Genomic DNA, 23,662 nt, shown 5'->3' with positions numbered 1-23,662 from the left:
ACAAGAAAATGCTAATATCCCTAAATAGATCACCTGGCAGGCTGCAACAATCTTGAGTCAAAACCTTAGGTAAGCTCTTTGTTCATTTGGAATAATGTGATCTATCCAAAGAGTAAAAACATAAGAAATGTTAATTAGCATGAAGATTATATATTAAAGACTGTTAGAAAGTAGTCACAGGGAATCACTTTGACTCTGATAATAGCATGGCAGTAATGTCTGTGAGGTATTTGAGTTAAACCCATTCAATTTACACAGTTGGAAGCATTGAGGCCCTGGGGTGCAAAGACATCTAACAGCATAGTCAAGATGGAATGGTTTTCTAATGTCTCTTCTTTTCATGCCATCTTGTTCTTGTATTCTTGCCATTTCTGCCCTGTAATTCCTCATGAGCAGAGTTTTACAAAGAAACACTCTAAGCAAAGACGAACAGTACATTTATCATAGTAGATAACTCAGCTGACCTATGAGTTATTCATGCTTTCTTTTAAATGAGTTACCTTCCCTCAATCAAGCTGTCTTTATGAATACTATGAATTAAAGTTGAAAGTATTGTCTGCATCTGTCTTTCTTGCAAATTTATTTTTAGCTGCTTGAGTATGTTATAAATCAGTCTAAAATTGTCTTGCTTAAACCTCTTCAAAGCCCAAATTCATTATCAGTGTGACCTTTGAAAATACAGTTTCTCACAAGAGAGGCTTTACAGTTCTGTCCTGATTGTGTTCGTGGTTTAAACATACCAGGATCTCTGATCTATAGTCTTTACATAAAACCACCACATTTATTGGATTATAATATAACATTTGATTGTATTTAGTATTATATTTGCAGAATTATAATAAAATTTTATCCATTTTAAATTGTTAAGAGTCAGAGGAAGATGATTAAATGAGTTCTTTATTATTGTTCTTTCTACAATATTTTGGAGAGTTTTATAAACATTGAAATCTGTGCATGGTAAATTAAAAAGGCAATATAACCTAAAATGTTAAAACTAAATATATTTGTAGAACATATAAAAGCATCTTGAACACACATAAATCACTAAAAGCTATTGTGATCAATCAATGGGAATATGAATAATGGGCTGACTGACGCTATATTAACCACTAATAAGTAATTTTAAGAGATGATGTAACAGTATCACAAAACACCAAGTATTAGGATCAATTTTAAAATAAGAGCGATAACATCTTTTTTCCACTAAAGAAGCTATAGAATCTGCAGATGAATGAGAACTGCATAATGTGAATTAATTTTATCTGTCCAAATCTTAATTTATTGACTTTTGTTAATTCAAGAAGGCAGACTCCTTAGAAAGGGAAGTTCTTGCAGGAGTTTAGTATAGCTTTACATTCCTGGTTTTATGTGGTATGCTCAAACACAGAAGGTTAGGGTCTGAATGTGGCTATCTCCCCAAATTCATTTGCTATAAAAACATCTCCTAATGCTGAAACCAAGCTGCTTGTATTAGGAGGCAGTGACTAGGGGAGTTATTAGGTCACGAGGGCTCTGCTAACTTTAATGGAAGGATCACCCTTATAGCAAGCAAAGGAGAGAGCTACCTCTCTCTGTTGTGTGGGACTCAGAAAGATAAGCAATGTTTATGGAGCAGAGAAAACAAGCCCTCATTTGACACTGAATCTGTTGGCATCTTCATCTTGGATTTCCCAGTCCCTAGAAATATAATGGGGGCGGGTTCTTGCTGTTTTTAGGTTACTCAGATTAGTGTATTTTTATAGCAGTTTGATAGATTAAAACACACTTACAAGTGACTTCATCTTTTCCAAAGAAAACTGAAACAAAGTACAATGGCGTTTTATTGATCTTAAACAAAAAGAGTTTCCTCCCATGAAAAGACATTCTCAGTAGAGAAAGGTAGAGTTTCCTGTGATGCTAAAGCTGAAAGAAATCACCAACGCAGATTGGTTAGCATCACCCAGGCCAGAGGATAACACTCTGAGTAACCTGAGATGGGGCTCCAATAAGCCCACAAAAGCCTCATGTGACAATGGTACATGATAAATGTTCTAGGAACCCAAGACAGTCCTTTCCCACAGTTTCCTGAAAATATTTTAGAAGAGCAAGAAATGTACTGGCAATTTAGATGATCTTTTTCAACTTTGAATTCTGAATAATGTTTTGGCAAATGAACTTATACTGACTTATAAACTATACAAATAAGTAATGCTATAGTATTAGCCTGCAAGAGAAGATTCTTCTCTAAGAATTCATGATATTCACCAAGTTGATCCTGCTTTGGAAAAGAGGATTTATTTAAATGACAATTAAAATAGTTTGGTGATCTGTCTAGTTATATCCCCAACAGATGGATCCTGTCTTGGTATTTAAGATTTACACATGGATTCCTCTGAGTTCCTACACATCATTTATGCCATCCCAATTCATAAGACAATATCAGAAGCCAAGTAAGGAAACTGGGAAGCCTTTCCCTCATTTATCTATAAAATCGAGTCCACACAGTCACCCTTTCAACTGTTCATTTGCTTGCCTAGAATTTCTAGCACATCTCGTTATCCTAAAGAACCCCGGCCTTGAATGCCATGGGTCATGTTTGCATCCTTCCCCATGCACACTCTCTTTATGTATGCATTTGTTCACTAATTTATGTGATAATTGAGTAATGCATAGAATATAAAATAAATGCTAATAGTGGCATCTCTGCATTCCAGCATTAATGGTGGCAGAGGAGGGAGCATAAAAATGGTGGTGACACAGATCATCAAGGGAAAAATATCACATATTTGACAATAATATATGTTTCTGTTTTACTATTTGCTTTTGTCTTCTGACTTGGTAAAAAATAAATTATTATTATTTTCTCTGTTGCATTTTCCTTTCCATTTTAATTTATAATTGAGGGCTACAGAAATTATTATTGCTTCATACCTCCTTACCTCATAGAGAAAGTTTGATTCAAATGGAAACATATTTATAACAAAGAATCGAATTTGGATATGCCACATTTTAAATAACTCATGGGGTTAAAAGAATAAAGAAATTGATTTTAAACTCCTTTTAACCTGAGGATCTTTTAAAAAGTGAAATCTATAAAGGATAGTACTGAATCACTGTGGTGTATTGACACTTAATGACAGCCTTATAAATTACACCAATGTCTTAATTTTTTTTTGTTGCATTTCTTCTATCAGTTCTCTAGAAAGTGATGTGTGCCGTTAATAGTCTTTTATATTTTTGCAGTGCTTTAAACTTTCCAAAATTGTTCTCTTATTGAATCCATTAAATCTACCCTGTGAAGACAATAGGGTAGGTATTTGATTTTCTTTCTTCCTTCCTTCCTTCCTTCCTTCCTTCCTTCCTTCCTTCCTTCCTTCCTTCCTTCCTTCCTTCCTTCCTTCTTTCCTTTCCTTTCCTTCCTTCCTTCCTTCCTTCCTTCCTTCCTTCCTTCCTTCCTTCCTTCCTTCCTTCCTTCCTTTCTTTCTTTCTTTCTTTCTTTCTTTCTTTCTTTCTTTCTTTCTTTCTTTCTTTCTTTCTTTCTTTTCTTTTCTTTCTTTCTCCCTTGCCTTCCCTTCCCTTCCTTCCTCTCTCTCCTTTTCTTCCTCTCCCTTCCTTCCTTCCTTTCTTCCTTCCTTCCTTCCTTCCATCCTTCCTTCTTTCTTTCTCTTCCCCAGTCCTGGGGCTTTAACTCAGGGCCTGAGAACTGTCCCTGAGCTTCTTTTGCTCAAGGCTAGTACTCTACCAGTTGAACTATAGCACCACTTCTGGCCTCTTCTGTTTATGTGGTACTAAGGAATCAAACCCAGAGCTTCATACATGCTAGGTAAGCACTCTACCACTAAGACACATTCCCAATCTGGTATTTGATTTTGACAAATGAAAAACAGGCAGAGAGGAGACATTTGTGGGAAAATAGTTATTCCAATGTCCAGTTAGAAGGGTTATTCTAACTGAGTATTCACAAGAGGCTTAAATCCCCTTTCTCCCTCTCCCCCAATTTTTTAACACTTATTTTTTTCTAGTTTCCTTATGATAGATACTTCACTCTTCATTGCTTTGTAAACATTTTGAAGTAGTTGTACAGAGGGATTGCTATTTAACAAAGCAATTTGCAAAAATATATCATTGCATCCTTTTTTGTTGTTGGACAAAAATAACAGAAAATGCCTTGGAAGTAGCTTTCTTTTTTTTTTAACCAAGTTAACAGAAAATACAATTAACTTTAAGGTTGAAAGTCATTGTTATGCAAATAATAATTAAGTTTTGGAGGTATTTTTGTCAGCCACCCAATATTTTATGAAAAATAACTGAGTTGTTTTAACTAATCTCGAAAGTAGAAAATAGGCATAATATTTTCCTGTGACATGGCACTTATCTATTGCATCTTCTTTTACTCTTTTTAAACCTCTTTCTTAGTCTGAAAATATGTATTACTCCTCTTTTTGTAGGTAGTGGGCCTTTGATTCTCAGTATGTTGTGTATCGATTTGCTGTGACGTGTTTCAGGAGTCCTGCATTCGGCACCACCCAAGGTCTGAAGAAGTTTGTCAGGAGAAACCCAATATGTATATGGCTTGACTGAAGTAAGCTGGAAGTGTGGGCCACAAATGAAGACAACAACATTCCTCTAGTGTTAATGAATTCATGAACAAAACAGCTATTCACACTAGAAACTTTCCAAATAGCTTCTGGCTTTAATCAGTGAGGATTCTGTACCCAGTAATAGCAAGCTAATTTTGAGCCATGCTGTGTTTCTCTGTCTTTAAATTGAAAGAGGCACATTGATATAATGAGCCTTCCTGCCAGAAAGCAATGTTTCAACAAAATCTCCCTTCAGGCTTTGCCTGATGTGTGACTCCTGGCAGTCCTTACCATGTAATCTAAGCTTCTTCCACCAATAGCAATGGCAAAAGCCTTCACTTATTGAAGTCATCATCAGACTAGAAAACCAAGGTTGCAAAGTCATTTGTATCAGTGAGATATATATTGACCTGATAATTAGTTGGTTTGAGGGTTTTTTCATATTAGAATTGTGTGTGTGTGTGTGTGTGTGTGTGTGTGCTGGTCCCGAGATTTGAACTTGGGACTTGAGTACTGCCTCTGAGCTTCTTTTGCTCAAGGCTTGTGCTCTACCACTTGAGCCAGAACTCTACTTCTGGTTTTTTTCTTTGGAGTATTTTTTAATTAGAGATAGGTGTCTCATAGACTTTCGTTGCTGGACTGCTTCTAACTGCAATCCTCAGATCTCAGTCTCTTGAGTAGCTAGGATTACAGACATGAGTCACCGGTGCCTGGCTGATTTGGTTTGCTGGTTTGTTTGTGTTAGAAAATTTTATATCCTCCCCTACCCGTCCCCCACCTCTATGAGTCATTCTGTCACTAGAGTATCTTCCCTAAGTAGGTTACCTTCAACAGAAACTACAACTTCTTATCACTTGAGGCCTCTCGACACCTATTCCTGACTATGTGAGCACTAACTCACTCCCTACATTGGAGACCCAGCAATTGTGACCCCTCCTGTAATATCATAGCATTGTATTTATTTATAGTAGTTTCTTTGCTTTTGGTTCCCATTTTGTCTGACTAAATCCTACTAAATATTCTAGACTCATCTTGAACATCGTGGCTATCAAGAAACTTTCAGAGGACACTTTGTGGTTATCATCTGTTTATGTCTTTAATATTTTAAAAATAGCTTTGTGGAGATATAATTCATATGCATACAGTTTATCCATATAGAGCATAAAATTCAGTGTTTTGTTATTATTCACACATGTATAATTATCTCTGTAGTCAATTTTATAACAACTTCATTGCCTCTAAAAGAAAACCTGATCATTTTAAGTGTTTCTTTCCCATATACAAGCCTTGCTAGCCTTAAGCAGCTATCTTTCTGTCCTGATAGATTTTCCTGATCTGAGCTCTTATGTGGGTAGCATTATTGTAATATGTGGGATATTGTGACTATTTTATTCATTTAGTATGGTTCTTTCTAGGTTTGTCCAAATTGTGTTGTGTATATCAGTGCATTCATTTATATGGTCAATAATAATCTATTGTGTAGATTTTTCTGTGTCAGTCTTGGGGCTTGAACTCAGAGCCTGGGTACTGCTCCTATGCTCCTAAGCTTTTTGCTCAATGATACAACTCAACTTTCAGATTTTTGGTAGTTAATTGGAGATAAGAGTCTCAGAGACATTCCTGCCCAGGATGGCTTAGAACAACATTCCTCAGATCTCAGTCTCCTGAGTATCTAGGATTACAGTTGTGAGCTACTAGTGCTTATCTCCATGGTCTAGATATTTTACATTTTATGAATCCATTTATGTCTTGACAAACATTTGGATTATTTCTATCACTCTGAATATGCACTTCTAAGGTTTTCCATGAACATAAATTTTCATTTGTCTTGGGTATATTCCCAGGAGTGGACATGTTGGAACAGATGGCAATGACACATTTAATATCGTTTGAAGGACTATCAGACTCTTGCAAAGCAGCTGTGTCACTTGACATGCCCATGAGCCACAGAGTGTGATGGCCTCAGATTCTCCACATCTTCATAACACTTGTTGCTATATTTTTATTCTAGGCATCCGACTAGGTGCAGAGAATGATCTCATCTTCTTTAGATTTATTTTTCTTCAGCATCCACATGTTCCCCAGGATTCAATAGGGCCTAAAGTGTCAATATGACCAGATTGAATCTATTATTAAAGCTGTTACTTTTCACTTTAGCAAATGTCCAGCAGGTACCTGTGATGGATGTACATTCTATTTCCTGTGGGAGAGTGTTGAAGCTTGCCCTCTGTGCACAGAGCATGACTTTCATGAGATTGAGGGAGCCTGTAAAAGAGGATTTCAGGTAAGACCCACACCCGTCTACATAGATGTCATATTAAAATAACTTTTGCTCTGTTTTCCATTATATCGATGAAGAAGGCTGAGTTTCTTTGGATACTAAAACTTCCTCATTGAAGAAAATAGTAGTTGCAACATATTGCAATAGGTCTATTTACTCTTCTAAATTGGATTATTTTCTTCCCGTTTTCTGAGCCATTCTTTATAAATTTTCAGTTTAAGTTGACAGGGTATATACTTTCCCCAATTCTGAAAAATATATAAAAAAGAGGTATATGAGGTTAAATTTATAAAATTAAAGTCCTCCATGGATAGCTTACAGAAACAAAGAGTTATATAACTTACAATGAAAGTGTTCTTATCAAATTGGATCTCAAAAATCTATACTAGGTTTCAAGTGAATATTAAACATTACAGCTAAAGTCATGAAGTCATAAAGATCCACAGTGATACTGCACTATCATTGAGAGAGATATTTTAAAACTTATCATCAAATTTATCTTTATCTTTCATTCCTGCGTGCAGGAATACCTGCATGCTGGGAGGAATTCATCTTTCAGATAGAGTGTTAGCCATTTTATTGTTTCCAATGATATGTGGTCAGATGAACAGATAAGGCTTTCTCATGAATAGAGTAAGACTTTTTTTTTTTTTACAGTTACTTGATTTTTTTCTTTGCTAATGTTTTAGGAGCCTACTGAAAAGTTAAACACTCTGGGTTGATTAGTATCTGTTTAATTTTAAGTTTTTAGATGTTTAGAAGTTAGTCAATTGATATTAGATATTTCTGTTTTCTTTGGGCAGTATACATGTAGTAAAGTCAAACAAAATCTTGCACAATCTTTTCTTTTTTAAATTAAATTTTATTGATAAGGTGATGTACAGAGAGGGTACAGTTAAATAATAAGGTAGTGAGTACATTTCTTGTCATATTTGTTACACCCTCCTTCATTTTTCTTTCCATTCCCTAGTTCAGATAAGCATATATACAATATCCAGTGTCCCAGAATCATATACAGTGACCACAGGGGGTACATCAAAGGAAATTCACCTAGTACATTAAACATAATGACAACAGTAAAATCCTCCTGTTTCCAGCTCTTGGAGTTCATTTTGCTTAGCCTCATCTTATATAATCATATGTATGTAGCAATTGAGCTATTGTGCTCTGGCAGGTCTATCCTAGACCTTTTTATGTTTATTTAGTAATTGTTTGGTTTTAGAGACATGATGTAAAGTCGCTGACCAAAACATGTAGAAATACCATTTGAAAAGAAGTTTGTTATTTTACAGACAAGATCTCTACTGTTTTCTTTCTTTTTTCTTTTTTTTTTGGTAGAACGTACTCATTTTCTGACTAGAGTTGAGTTGACACTTTTCTCTTCATTGTCATGATTTTAGAGATACAACAACTGAATTTGCACATGCCTCCACATTTCCAATCTCATCATTCTTATAAAAATGTGGCCTATCTTAAACATAATTGATTTGCTCTACGATAATGTTACAGTTGTCATGGACTAAAACCAATTCAACCACTAATCTCCTTTTACAGAGCTCTGGATTATTTAATGTCATTGGATTTAATCTTTCATGCAAATTGTTATTGATCACTGTCTGTTGAATTGTACAAGGAACTATGCATTGAACTCAATCTATTTATTCCTAAAGTTGCTATTCAAGACCCAGTATGTTGATTTTAATTGGTTGCTGGTTAGTTGTTATTTGGTATTTGGGAAATATTGCCCTAAATGGATTTAGTCACCCACTTTGGGAAGGCAAGAATGTAGGTAGGTAGGTAGTGATGCCCCAGTACAATGTCCTCCATGTTTTGACATGTGAGTGTGATTTCTTCATCTATTTTCATGTCAGACAGCCAACATGTCTAGGCCTGGTGAAACCAGCATGCCCTGGATTTAGGTTCTGCCTACTCAACTCAGGGAAGTGTCTTGTTGTGTCATTATGTCTCCATGATGTATGAGTGAAATCCATCCCAATTAATGCTAGATCAAAAACCCAAGATTTCATTTAAAAACATAATTGATAAGAAATTTACTCACTGTCTTACATAGGAAATTTTAACCCCTCTGTAAGTCATTTTGACAACACAAAAATTTAAAAAAATTCAGGGATGATCAAAGTTTAAGGAAAACAACATAAAAGATGGGTCTAGATAGTCATTTTTATTCAACTGCTTCACTATAAAGTGAGCTTCTTTGATGTGACAATTTATATCTTTATCTTTTCATTTTATTTATATGTCTTCGCATAGTATCCTCTGTATTTTATCCCTTATTTCCAGATATTTTATTGAATGAATTTGGAATAATCCTCCATGCCTACTATGACTAAAGATTAACAAATCTTTTCTTCTTCTATACAAGATATTGACCCAATAAGAAATTTAGCTTTAACAATTGAATCTAAATCTCATTTTTTCCTATTTGATCATTTTTATAAGGAAACTCTATATGTATGGAATGAACCTAAATGGTGCACCAAAGGAATTGCTTTGCCTGAGAAAAAATTGTCGACATGTGAAACAGTTGACTTTTGGCTCAAAGTGGGAGCCGGTGTAGGAGCTTTCACAGCTGTTTTGCTGGTGGCTCTCACTTGCTACTTTTGGAAAAAGAATCAGAAGTAAGTAAACCTCATTGGAATGATCACATATGAACTGGAGGCTTTGCTTATGTTGTGTACATTTTAGGCTTAATTACTGTATCTAGTAGATCATCTAAGAATCACAAGATTTCTTCCAGTGTAGGAGCTACAGGAAAGGCCTTCGTAAAAGCAAACAGAAGAATGATGATGGTTTAAGTAATAGAAAGCTCATAGAATATCAGACTTCACAGATTTGGACTCATTTATTATAAAACAATGAAAACTGGAGACTACAATTTACCTAGGCAGCAGAGATGATACTGGAAAGCAGAATTATTCTGGGTTTGGTTTTCTCTTTATGACAGCATGCTGTCTTTTTTCCCTCCATCTTTTCTTTTAAATTTGTTGTGGGTATATATTTGCAAGGACATGGACTAAGTATATAAGCAAAGGTCACATTTATACTCCATGTCTCCAAGAATCTCGGCTGAATCATGAGTCTAATACCTGAAGCTGTATTGATCTATTACATGGTCTGAATTTTGTTTTGCTATAATTTTTATCTCAGGATAGTGGAGAATTTATACTCTAATATCTAGGGACAACTATAATATTTGAAATAATAATTAAGTATAAAAGTGTAACTTAGTAAAAAAAATTACTGGTTTGATAGTGTCATCCTTATGATATAAACTCTAGAAAACATAATAGTGAATTGGTATCTTAATACATACTAATTAACACATAGTAAATATGTTAAAATGTAAATATTAATATATTGACATATATTAAATATATATATTAATTAATTAACATTGTAATAAGGACAAATTCAGGCCTTAATGCTTTTTTTTAAACAAATAATCTTCCTAATTAGACAAATTAGTCCCTGTAAAGCAAGTGATAAAATGGACTGCATTGCATTGATTCTATGACATCCTTGGAAATTGGGAAATATTTTATGTAGATAATTGATATCTGGCCATAGGTGAGGGAAATAGGTTGGTGGAGCAATTAATTAGAAGACAATTTTATGAGCTAGAATAAGACCATCTATAATGAGTGCTAATTATTAATAGTATAAATGTCCTGTTTATCTATTTACTGCCTAGACTGGAGTACAAATATTCCAAACTAATAATGACAACTAATTCAAAAGAGTGTGAGCTCCCAGCTGCAGACAGTTGTGCTATTATGGAAGGAGAAGATAATGAAGAAGAAATTGTATATTCTAATAAACAATCACTACTGAGAAAACTGAAATCTTTGGCAACAAAGGTGAGAGCAGAACATTAACCTGAAGTTTCTGAGCATTTGTAAACTAGAACCATATTAATTTAATGTTTTCCTGCAAGTTCTTCCAGTCAACATTTTTATATCTTAATGCATATTTGTCCAGCAGAAATATTCTTTGAAGTAAATTATAGAAATATAAGAACTCATACTGCAGCAGCATTTTATCTGCTAACAAAAGTATAAAAAACCTTATACAGCATAAATAAGGAGTTACATGAAAAAATTTTATATGTCAAAGTATTGGAGTACTGTGTGACTTTGTGGCTGCAGGAAATTGGATAACTATGTACTCATGTGTCAATAGGTCCAAGAGTAAGTGAAAAGAAATATCATATTACTGCTAAATATTGATGCTAGTGTTTGGATAGAAAGCAATTAATAGTAGTTGCTTAGAAGAAGAGAACAAATGAGAAAATATAGTCTTTGAATTAGTATGTTTTAATAATTCATTTCAAGCAAGTATTGTGTAATATTACTTTTTCACAAAGATGTTCTATAACTTTCTAAAACGAGAAATTACCCATGCTTATCCATAGTTCTTGTGTTTATTCATAAGATTATTTCTCATAGAGAAAACAAAATCATGACAAAAGCTATTAAGGCATTTTAGGCACCCTATCAGCTGCTGTCACATTTGTTAGCTCTGGCACAATTACTGTAGCCAAACAGAATGCAAGGGCTTGAGTGTTACTGAAAACACATTTTACTGACATTTGTCATCATTGACTTAAAAGATTCAAATCACCAGCATATTCAAGATCAAAAGATAGAATGATCAAAAATAGAATGAAACAGAAAAAGAAAGTGTACATCCAAATGATTTACAGCAAGATAGACAAGTAACAAAAAATTATTTTATTGAGTGGTTCAGTAACCATTTCTTTCTACTTTCCTAATTTAGGCACAAAATAGAGGGGGTTTGTTTGTTTGAGTCCTGGCACTTGACCTTAGGGCTAGGTTCTGTCCCTGATCTGTTTTGTGCTCAAGACTAGGACACTACCACTTGAGTGACAGCTCTACTTCTCTCTCTCTCTCTCTCTCTCTCTCTCTCTCTCTGTATGTATGTATGTATGCATGCATGCATGTATGCGTATATATATACATATATTAAAGGTGATGTACAGAGTGGTTACAATTACATAAGTCAAGTAATGAGTACATTTCTTTAAAAAAACACTTATTGTAAAAGTGTTGTACAGAGGGGTTATAGTTACATAAGTCAGGTTTTGAGTATATTTCCTTTTGAACACTATCACCCTTTCCCTTACCCTCTCCCAGTTTCTTCCCACCCCCATCCGTACCCACAAGTTGTGTAGTTCATTTTCAGCATACTGTCTAGTGAGTATCACTGCTGCATTTGTTCACTCTGTCCCACCAGATCTCTGCCCCCCTCACTCTTCCCTCAAAAGATAATCTTACAGACAAGAGAAAATAAAAAGGTACAGCTAGGTGCTGGTGGCTCATGCCTGTAATCCTAGATACTCAGGAGGCTAACATTTGAGGATTGTGGTTCAAATCTAGCCCAGGCAGGACTCTTTTATCTCCAATAAACTAGTCAGAGAAAAAACTGAAACCGGTGGTGTGGCTCAGGTGGTAGAGCGGTAGCCTTGAGCACAGAAAGGCTCAGAAACAGAGCCCAGGCCCTGAGTTCAAGTCCCAGGACTGGCAGAAGGAAGGAAGGAAGGAAGGAAGGAAGGAAGGAAGGAAGGAAGGAAGGAAGGAAGGAAGGAAGGAAAGGAGGGAAGAAGGAAGGCAGGAAGAAGCAGGGAAGGAAGGAAGGAAGGAAGGCAGGAAGGAAGGAAGTAAGGAAGGAAAGGAGGGAAGAAGGAAGGCAGGAAGAAGCAAGGAAGGAAGGCAGGAAGGAAGGCAGGAAGGAAGGCAGGCAGGCAGGAAGGAAGGAAGGAAGGCAGGCAGGAAGGAAGGAAGGAAGGCAGGCAGGAAGGAAGGAAGGAAGGGAAACCACAAAAACAAAAAAGTTTTTCCTTGATTGCTGGATAGATTTCAAATTACTAGTCTGCAGGGGATACCCAAAGAATATATGAAATTTTTCAGGGAAGAGTAGGTTAAAATATTACATAAACTTTTTAGTGTTTCTTCATATTTCACTATCTCTCATCTGTTGTTATATTATGTTCAGAACAGTAACAGCTTGAAAAATTTCTTTAGAAACAATAAAAGTTAATTAATTTATCAATAATAATTAATGTGATCAATAATAATCAGATAAAGTCAAGACTAAATGATTTGCTCTTTGAAAAGGTTGAATTGGCAACCTTTTATTTAGGACAGGGATTTTAGTCAACATGCTATTCTGTTTTGTTTTTATTTTTAAAATGGAATTTGGAATTGTTATAGAAAAATTGAAAGAAATAGTGCTATAACATTAACCAAATACCAAAGTTTATTATACTTACTATTCTATTATACTTATCCATCTGCCCATCTTTTTTATTTGTTGAGAAGCCTGACGTTATTTGATGTTCTAGAGCAAGCTGTGGACTTCTATGAGAAATCATCTTCTAAACATGTACAATTTATGAGATAGATATTTTAAGGTGAAGTACACACAATCTCAAGTATTCCTATGGTATTTTTTTTAATTTTGAGAGGTGTGTACATCTGTAAAACTCCAAATTCTGTCAAGGTTTGGAATGCTAGCATCATCTTTGGGAAGCAGCTTCATGTCCTTTGGCAAAGAGTCAATTCCTCGTCCTCCCAAATAAACGGTCTGATGACCTATTAAAATGTATGTGTCTGTTTAGAGCTTTATATAACTGCAGTCATATAATACCTAGTGTTTTGTGCAATATTTTTGTCACACTGAAAAAAGTGTTTTTGAGACTCATTCACCTTGGTGTTTGGTTAGATTTTCTTTTATTCAAGAATAGTATTCTGTAGCATGGATAAATTAAACATGTTTATTTGTTCTTCTGTATCATTTCTAGTGCTCGACTGTGAATAAAGCTGTTATGAGTAGCATGGTACAGGTCTTACAGTGTGTTGCCATTGTCAAAGTTTGTTATGCATGATTTCAAAAGCAAAAATACTTCTAAGTTTTTGAGTTGTATCATGTAGGGATTTTTTTTATGTATTTCCAATTAGGTTCTAAAGTCCATACCTGATTATGAATTTTCCTGCATATAAACACACACACACACACACACACACACACACACACACACACACACACACTCCTCCCAGCAGTTGAAAAATACTATTCAGTTTTATTTGTTAAAAGAAATGAAAGAATTTGTTTATTCCATTGTCATTCAGGAGACACTGTAAGATGCTTTGCTAGGTTTGGGTTCTATATCAAATTAGAAACACATTCTTCTCTAAGACACTATGTAGATGATTGGAGGAGAGATATCACACACGTGTGCACAGTTAACTAGTGGGGTAAGAGGAGATAACTTGAGCATGGAAAAGAAGGAGTGTTGTGAGGACATGAGTGATGAAGCTGCTGGGAGCTTGGGCATAGACTTTTGAATTTGAGCTTCAATAGACTGCCCTGTGCATGTCCTTATTCAACACGAGAATGAACTGAAATCTGTAGAGATTTACTTATTAGTCGACAGTTGTTAGCTAGGGATTAGAAATCCTGATTTCTAACCACATGTTTTTGTGGTGTTGAGATTAAAAAAATGAAGAGTTTTAGTTCCTGCCTTCAGATGTCCCAGTCTATTGGTTGTACTGGTTCACTTATTATGCACACATACATAATGCACATGTATGCATCCTGTTGCACCAGTAGCAACAGGGACAACATTCTGCAGGTATGCAGAGAATGTGGCATGGAAAGTCCCATGCTCCCAACATGATTGAATAAAAGGTTTTCAGTGTTTTCCTTTAAATGTTACCTTGAGGATAACCAACAGGTGTCTCTCCTTCCATAAAGATCATGTTGAATTTATTTTCAAGGAACAGCCACAGAAATTAGATTTCCTTTCTAGCTCATGTCAGATATCCTAAAAAGCTCTTACTTATATATTTCTCGCTCCTTGGGGGAAGTCTTTTGCCATACTCAGTTTTGTATTCCTATGGTCCTGCCTTAGTATTGGATATTTAATAAATATTTGATTAATCAGTGGATATTCTAAAAACTTGTTAAGGCTGATAAACGAGGCAAGTTCTCACAGAGCTCATCAGTGAAAGAACCAAGTACATTTGGTCTGTCCTCCCAGAAGTTTGTCTTCTATACAAAGACAGGGGAAAGAGTATGTTGGTATTTGTGCTGTGATTAAAAAAAATAATAGCACAAAACTTCCTAGACTTCTCTATTCAAGTGTTGATTTCCTGTCATTTCTCATTTTATACCATTTATTCAGACACACATCTAACTATCACTCAGAATTCTTACATTCTCTCTCTATTCCTCCATGTCCCTTTCCATCTCCACTCTTCTCTCTCTACCTCTGTTGTCCTATCTCCTTTCTTCTTCCTCATGCTTGAGATGAAAGCCAGGATCTTGCTTATGCTAGTCAGCTCTACCACTGAGTTACATACTTAGACTAGATTTTCTTCTCCTATTTTTAAAAATAATCCTTGTTTTTTTTGTCTTGCTTTTCCAGAAGTATTTAGAAAGCTTTTTCCATCTTTCATAAGTAATACTTTTGGGAAACCCTGTATTTGATTTCTTTTTCTCCACCAACAATTTATTTCAATAGAGTGATTTCCTGAAGTATATCAGTGAATTCAAGTGCTCGCCTGTCTTTTTAGTGTCCTTCTTTATTGTTGCTGTCCATTTTATTATTTTTCAGTTTATGCTACTGCTATTTTAAGAACACTATCATAATATAACCTAAAATAATGTCAATAATTTCGAGATTATTTAGTTTCTGTCAGTTCTATGTTGCTCAACGTTAGCATGTCAAAGTTACTGGGTTTCAATCCCAAGGTCATGTATGTCCTCAGGAAGGGTCTCAATGATTTGTTTCTTCACAGGAATCAAAGCTACATCTTCTAATATCCGTCACAATCTTATGTTTTTGCTTCTATTTTGGATTTGTCTGTCTTATTGCTTAGATGTCAAAACTGTGCTTCAGGGTACCCATGCTATTTGTATTCTGTCTGTTGCCTTACTTTAAATGTAAAATCCTAATTACAACTGGCAGGTGCATGGATGAAAATGATTTTTGGAACCTCCCTTCTGGATAAGTACGATCCTAAATTCTTATTTGAATTTCAGTTAATTCATTCTTTTTTTTTAAATACCTTTTCTTTAGGATAAAGAAGATCATTTTGAATCTGTTCAACTGAAATCCTCAAGATCTCCCAATATATGAAGACAAGTTCTGTAGACTTCAGACTCAGAGAATAAAGAAAGCTGCTCTGTGGTTTCACTGGACCATATGTTAGGGCTTGTCCTGACACCTGTCGTGTTGGTGATCACAAAGGCCATGCTGCTGCAAAGGGCAGGAGGTAGAAATATTGATTGCCTTATCCCATGGTCGAGTACCTTGCCAAATAAAGGGAAACAGATGATTTGGGTCTCAACTGAAGATGTAGCTTAACTCAGGAAGAGATTTGTCTGTATATACACATGACTGAAAACCCAGTTCAAGCCCACCAGTGCACTGCTGATGCATGCCATATAATTAATGGGTAACTTTTATTCTTTATCACGTCTACAGAAAAGGAGTGTGTTTTGGAGGGCAGATGTGAGCATATGCCTTGTGATCCTATTTATGTCTTGTCTTTGTTTGTATTTTGAGAAAGATTTGAAAAAATATTTCCCATTATTTATTTCCAACAGACCTGAAAAGATCTTTTCTATTAAAATGGTAAGCAGTTAAAGACAATAAAAATTTTCCCCCCTTGTAGGGTATGTTTTCTTGATTTCAAAAGGCTAAGTTCTTTGTAATATCTTAGGGAGTATTAGCATGCGCTTGGGTTATTAAAACTTATTATAGCTTTGAAATTTCAGCCTTGTTGGAACTGGTAAGAAAAAAGCTTGACGGAACGCTTGAAGGAATCTTAAAAAACAAAATGACAAACAGGCAAGGAGAGGCCTCGACTTTCCATTAACAAAAACAAATTGTTAATCTAGAAGTCAAGTGTCTAAATTCACTTTGTGTGATGTTTGAAGATGGATACATTTGATGAACAAATCACTTTCACAATCATGCAGAATGTGTAAAACCTGTGACACTTGTCCTAAGTACATGTTACCATACTGATATATTGGGTTTCAGGTCATTGTGCAACTGTAGTGGGGTAATTTGGAAGTCTCCAGAAAAATATTAGTGGGATATTTCCTTCCTGTGAAGAACCAGAATTTATTTATTTATTTATTTATGTACTCCTCATTCACTCACTCACTTATTTATGTATTCGAGGCAGGGTTTTGCTATGTAGTCAGCAGCTCCTCAAAGCTGCTCAGCCTCTTGAGTGCTGGGATTATATCGTGTGCCACCCTACCTGGCTTTGTGTGGTTATGATTTTACTACATGATTTCAAGGACTATGATTTCCCTGTAGTCTTTAATTTTTTAAGCCAAGAAGGCAACGATTTGATTTTCAAAAATGAATATAATTCTATTCACAATAAGAAAATTATTGCACCCTAAATGTTATAAAGTATTTATTGCTCTTACTTAAAATGATCCAGAAAATTATGATTAAAAAATGGTGGATTACTGGTTTGAGCATGGCTTGGATATTATTTGTTGAAAGAAGTCTGAAGATGGATGTGACCAATTTTCTGTCCACTTTGTTTTAAAATTGGGAAAGAAGAAACTATCCTGGCCATTGAAGATCTAAGGTGCTCTGGTTTATTTTCAATAAACAGTAATCTTTGTAGGTTTTTAAGTAAACATGTGATTGGCTGAGAGAGGCAATGCACCTGAATAAGTTTTGTTGAATATTTTACCCCAGACATTTCAATGAAGTACACCTTGTATATAGTTGTGGAAAATGGGAGAAGTTGAATAGTTGTTTTTATTGGCTGGTGGGTAAAACACTACTCATTTTGCTATCTTTGAATGAATGCTTGTTTTGTGTACTCTGTTGTTACATATGGGCATATGTAAAGTTATAATATTGTTTGTTGTGGAAGTTCAGGAGAATGTTACTTAGCATAAAACTTTGTTTTTTGCATTTAACTTATTGAATCTTTTTATAAAGAAGAGATTATTTGGCATTGCTCATTTTTGTCCCACTAACAGAGTATTGGCAGGCCTTTCTCCATGTTGATCAAAATTTAACCAGAAGAATGAAAATATATTGAAATTCATCTGTTCAGAGGACTCCTGGTAAAGCTGTACAGACTGGACAGAGCCCAGAAGTTTCTGCAGTAACTTGTCACATTTCTCTTCAACTTCTGCTGCTCAACATGTATGTTCCAAGCCATAGAGATAATTGGGATTTGCTCCCAGGTAGTTTCTTTCTTCTCTTGTCACTGGACTAAAATCTCTGACATGTCAAAAATGCCTTACATTTTAATGAACTCTCTCAAAATGTAGTTGATGTTGAAGAATTTATTTTATTTCTAATTTTAGATATTAAGTAGATTTTGTCAGCACAGTCCTATCTTTGGAAAAGAACTGCTTTTCTTTCTTGGATTCCAGTGGCTTGCCATTTTATTCTTAGAGCTGAAGAAATATGCAAGAAAATATTATGATGAAGATATTCAGACCAATTCTGGCTATAAATTTCATGTTAGTTATGGGTCTGGCCTTTGCAAAGCTTAGTGACATATTGAAAGGCATAAGCAGATTAATTATGTTTCTATGACTTTTAATTGACATTTGTTATTTATCCTTTCCCTCAAATGATAGGAAAACATGTTACCTATTGTTTTTTTCTAAAAGGCATACATTGATGCCTGAAATACTTCACTGAGTTGTTACCTGTAACATCTTCCAGCACTCTGTCAAAATATATTTATATCAGTTTTCCACTGGACGGAAACATGTCTTCTGTGGATAAATGATATCATGCCGTTTAACAATGTTGAGCCAAATGATATGTGTTCATTTGATTTAAAAGACTGAATTTTATGATTGTGGACTTTTCTTCTCTTTGGTTACTAATAATGAAATCCTTCCTAGGATTAAAAATATTTCTTAGTATTTTTTTGTGTAGACTTTTGTCATTATTTCTTCGCAAAGAAAAAAAAGAGTGGCTTAGAATTCCTTGGTAACTGTCATGCACCATCAGGCTTCTCCAGGTAACTGAAAGTGGTTGGTCATGGTCACATGTACTTCCTTAAGGTTCTTATGGCCAAATGTCATTTGATGTCTATTGAGAGCTCAGTTTCTCATGGTTCATGGTTCTTCTCACTGGGAAGCTAATATGTAGGTTATTTGTCTTTTCCTCATGAAATTAATTTCCTTGGGGTGAGGGTGATTAGATGATTTCATTAACCAATTTAAAGTCAACAAAAGCATTGCTTACATTTAGCATTTTACATTGATGATATGAAGAAGAGATCTTCAGAGTATCTAAAATCTACTCACTTTCATTTTGTGGTAACTATGAATTTTATCCCAGTTTACAGACCCTATTGTAATTGTGGTTACCCTAAACAAGAAGTCTTGAAGGGCATACATTTTCAAAAACCTCAACACTAACTCACTGCTTGGAAGCTAAGATGGAATTCACTTATAGAGTAACTGGCTAGAGATTTTGCTCTTCCTAGATTTTCTTCGGTTTAACATATTTAGATAAGTACATGTTAAGATCACAAAGGAAAAAAGTAAAAACCAATCTGGGCTTAAATAATTGAAAAGAAAATTATTTTCTATTTGTATTATAATTGATACAAGTGTCTACATCAGAGGTCAGCAAACTCTTTGCAAGAGACATGGATTCTGCAGCAGTTGCTCAGCTTTACCACTGAGGCTTGTAAATGATTGGGTGTGGCCAAATTCTACTTACTGATGGTTTAGGATTTGGCTTATGGCTATGGGTTTCTGGTCTCTGATGCAGATTGCTGCAACCTACCGTGAGCAAAACTGACCAGAAGAATCTGAATATGGGTTCCTTTCCTTTTAAGATTTTATTACTTTAGAGAACATCTACTGAGATGTTTAAGAAGAAAATTACCCCTTAATGATTTAGTTACCTGAACCAAGACAAAAAGTAATATTCTCTTGAGTAGCTTTCATTTGGAGACTTCATTTTTTTATATTAATTAACAGATGAGGAAACTAAGCTACTGAATGGATGTAAACTAGGAAAACTAATTTTGAAGTCTTCCTCACTTTTATATAATAAAAACAGCTCTCTCTCTCTATATATAGTCTTTTCTTATTTATGTCTTAGTTATTGGTAAAGCAATTGCATTTTGTGATGATAGTCAATTTTATATACTGATTTGTGTGTACCAGTGCCTGGGCTTGAACCTAGCTCACTTTACCATGTGACACATACCTTTACTTCCAGCTTTTTACCGGTTAATTGAAAATAAAATTGTTAGATTTGTGTGGCTAGGATGATGTTGAATTTCAGTTCTCAGATCTCAGCCTCCTCATTAGCTAGGCTTACAGGCATGAGCCACAACATCTGGTTTATGGATCTATTTAAAGTTAAGGGATGTTGATGCATGAAAATACTTCTAATGTAGATTTCTGAGACCTGATACTAGAAGGGTGCCCCTGGTTATATGTATAGGCACAGAACCTCAGTCTATGAAACAAAAATCTCATTGAAGCTTTTCATATTAGAATTTTCCTATTATTAATAACTCATAAAAGGAGATTTCTGTTTAAAGGTTGTAAATTTTGGTAAATTTGGATTAAATGAGTTGAAATTTCCTTTATGTTAGAAAATTGATTTCAGAGGAGTATTGGTTTGTATTTCAAATAAAAAAGTTAAACCAGTGAGAACTGTGGCAATCTGTAACCTAATTGTAATCCATCCTCCTAGCATCTCCTTTTTCTGGATTTGATTATGGCCCCCTCTGCAAAGCTATAGGATCTGAAACTACTACAGTGGCCAGACAATGAAAGCAGAGATTAGCTGAGAGAGACTGTGAACTCAAACCCTCTGAATGTAACTGGGTGGAGTATATCTTTTCTTAGCTATTCTTTCTCTTTGTCTTCTGTAGGGTCTATACGTCAGATTGCCTTCACAGTTTAAAATAGGGACTTTTTTAGAATAATAAACTTGTATGATGAGGAACATTTGTTAATATTTAAATTAGGAGACATAGAAGCACTTTGAAACCTATAAACTTCTAAAACATCAAGGATAATCAAGCAAATACTTAGATTCTGATATGATTTCTTAGTATTTTTTGTTGTTGATTTGATTTTTTAATGAATAAAATATATCATTTAGCTAGGCTTCTTTGAATTCAGTAAGTTCCATAAAGATGGATTGGTGTAGCTAGTTTCATGTTCTGGAATGATGAAATGTTGTTACTGATGTAAAAAAAAAAATAAGAACTAGACAACCCAGAACCTATTTATTTTGAATGGCTTATGTAAAAACGATTCTATAGCAGCTGTTTTTCATACATATGTTGAATGTTTTTTAAATAAAATTATGCCTAAGACCACATGTTAAAATATTCACTTTCAAATTAGAAATATGGTTTGTAGCCAGGAAGGAGAAAAATAACAAAAGCTGTTAATTAATGTATTTTCACTGTACCAGCAGGGTCTGGGGATTATAGGGCATGGATCAAAAGCCATTCTTCAAAATTATGAGGCATGGTTCTTACACAAGCCTGATTGTCTTATTTTAAAATATCCACGATCAGTTTGAGTGTTTGACACATCAGCTGTATCTCTGCACAACCTATCTGATACTGCCTTGTTCAGACTGTCATATTCCATCAGTAGGTCGAGTTTATTTTCTCTTTCATCAGCCTTACTCAGCCTTTATGCTGGGCTGATTCTCATTCTGACACTTCTCAGGCTTTCCTGCCAGTTTCAATCATTACAGAATTCATTTTTGTCATTTGGTGCTTTGGAATCTCTTATTCAATCTGACCCTACTCACTTTCCAAATTTGGGATTCCTATTTGGATATGAGAATTAAGGGACTGGTAAATGCCATTGTTTTGGCTATAGGGTAGATTTTTGGGTGATAGATTCAGTTGTTGGTTAAATATATCCAGAAATCACATTTCTAACATCTGACTACTTCATTTCCTTCAAGTCAGTTATGTTGGCTTTTATGCAACTGTTAATTATTTTTGGAAGCTTTAAAAATAGCAATAGTAACTGGGCACTGGTGGCTCACATCTGTAACCTAGCTACTCAGGAGGCTGAGATCTGATGATCCCCATTGAAAACCAGCTCTGGCAGAAAAATCCAAGGACTCATATCCAATTAGCTGATAAAAAAGGTTGGAAGTGGAATTGTGGTTCAAGTAATAGAGAGCTGGCCTTGAATGAAAAAGATAAATGAGTGTACAAGAGCCTGAATTCAAGCCATAATAGTGACACACATACACACTTAAAAATAGTATATATTGCTAATTTCAAGCCCTTTATAGTTAGCCTGTAAGTCTTATCATAGCTCTTCCATTCTTTCTTACTTATCTTCTTTGTCCCAATCAGCTCATTAAATTGTTTTCTGGTCCTTATGATTTTTAAATTGAGTAACTGCATCTTATTCATCTTTTGTATGGGATTAATAGTGGTTTCTAAATATATGTATGTATATGTCCACCTCCTAATCCCCTGGACCACAAGGCAATTACTTTATTTGTGAAAGGGACTTTTAAGATATAAGTAAGAATGTTGAGATGAGGTCATTCCAGATTATCTATGTTGTGCTAACTCGAATGACTTGTGTCCTTTTAAAAGACACAGAGAGAGAGCAAGACCAGTACTGGAAAAAATGATGTGAAGATGGAAGCAGAGACTGGCGTAATATCATAAGCCAAAGAAGTTGGTAGCCAGAAAAGTATAGAGTGCATTTTTCCTTGAAGTTTAGGTGGCTCTATGTCCTTGTCATCACCTTAGTTCATATTTCTAATCTACAGAAACTATGACAGGGTAAATATTTCTTTTTAGTCCACATAGTTTGTGGTAATTTTTTACATTAGCTACAAAAACCAACACATATTTTGTTCATGGTGCCTGGCAAATATTGCATTTAGGTGTGTTTTTGGTCAATCTTTTATACTCATAAATGCTTTGTGACTAAAAAGTTGACAGAAATAGGAGAGTACCTAAGAAGAAACCAATTTTAGCTTACCTACACTTTCTCTGTTTTCTCCTTTTTTTTTTTTTTAGAGCCATAAAATACTTAATTTAGTGACAAGCCTGTGTGCCTGAGTATTGTCACAGAGACTTGGGAAAAGCATTGGAAAAATAAGATATCCTGCATTTTATTGTCAGGATATTGTGTATAAATGTTGAGAGAGACTTACAAATTGAATAACAGAAACTTTCCAGTCTTTCTCCTATTAATTAAGTTTGACATTGGAAATCAGACTTATCATACATTCTTTGCAGCCACAGCATATGTGTTCAGGATATAGAAACTGTTTTTATTGCCTCAGTTGGGTAATACTGAGCTGTGGTACATAGAGATTGGTTTTACACACAATTATAATCATCATAGTGTCACTTCCAGTCATTTTTTTTTTTGCTCATTGCAACCATTAAAGGAGTATATATCTGCCTACCACTCCCTGGCAAGGTCACAGCTTGAGTTCAGAGTGAGTCAGGGTGTCAAGGGAAGAGTGAGGCACTTCCTTCCAAAGCCCACACATTCATATTACCTTTCAGCAATCCAAAAAGGACAAACCATTATCCACCATGCTCAAAAACCTTGAAGGTTTTATTCCCAATATCTTTACATTAATACAGATGCTTCTTATTTTTATACCAAGAAAAACAATCTGTTACACATAATGTAACTTTAATATACAACATAGAAACTCATTCTAAATTAGTTACAACAAGAACCTACAAAAACTTCATAGGAAAAAAAGTTACCTAATATTGCCACCATATTTATTTAC

The 23,662-nt window shown here is 34.8% G+C and overlaps 1 protein-coding gene across 1 annotated transcript in view; it reads left to right on the top strand.

The window, feature by feature from the left end:
• Elapor2 (endosome-lysosome associated apoptosis and autophagy regulator family member 2) overlaps positions 1-17,052 on the top strand; it is a 136,622-nt gene extending 119,570 nt beyond the window's left edge. The window contains exons 19-22 of the mRNA XM_048339927.1: positions 6,717-6,843; positions 9,301-9,479; positions 10,553-10,718; positions 15,962-17,052. Coding sequence (XP_048195884.1) covers positions 6,717-6,843; positions 9,301-9,479; positions 10,553-10,718; positions 15,962-16,021 — 532 coding nt within the window. The 3' untranslated portion in view covers positions 16,022-17,052. The remainder of the gene's footprint in view (positions 1-6,716; positions 6,844-9,300; positions 9,480-10,552; positions 10,719-15,961) is intronic.
• Positions 17,053-23,662: the final 6,610 nt, after the last annotated feature.

This window comes from Perognathus longimembris, chromosome 2 (assembly GCF_023159225.1).
Source record: "Perognathus longimembris pacificus isolate PPM17 chromosome 2, ASM2315922v1, whole genome shotgun sequence".
In the NCBI taxonomy this organism is placed as follows: domain Eukaryota; kingdom Metazoa; phylum Chordata; class Mammalia; order Rodentia; family Heteromyidae; genus Perognathus; species Perognathus longimembris.
The sequence above is the reverse complement of the archived record's forward strand: the minus strand, read 5'-3'. Positions and strand labels throughout refer to the sequence as shown.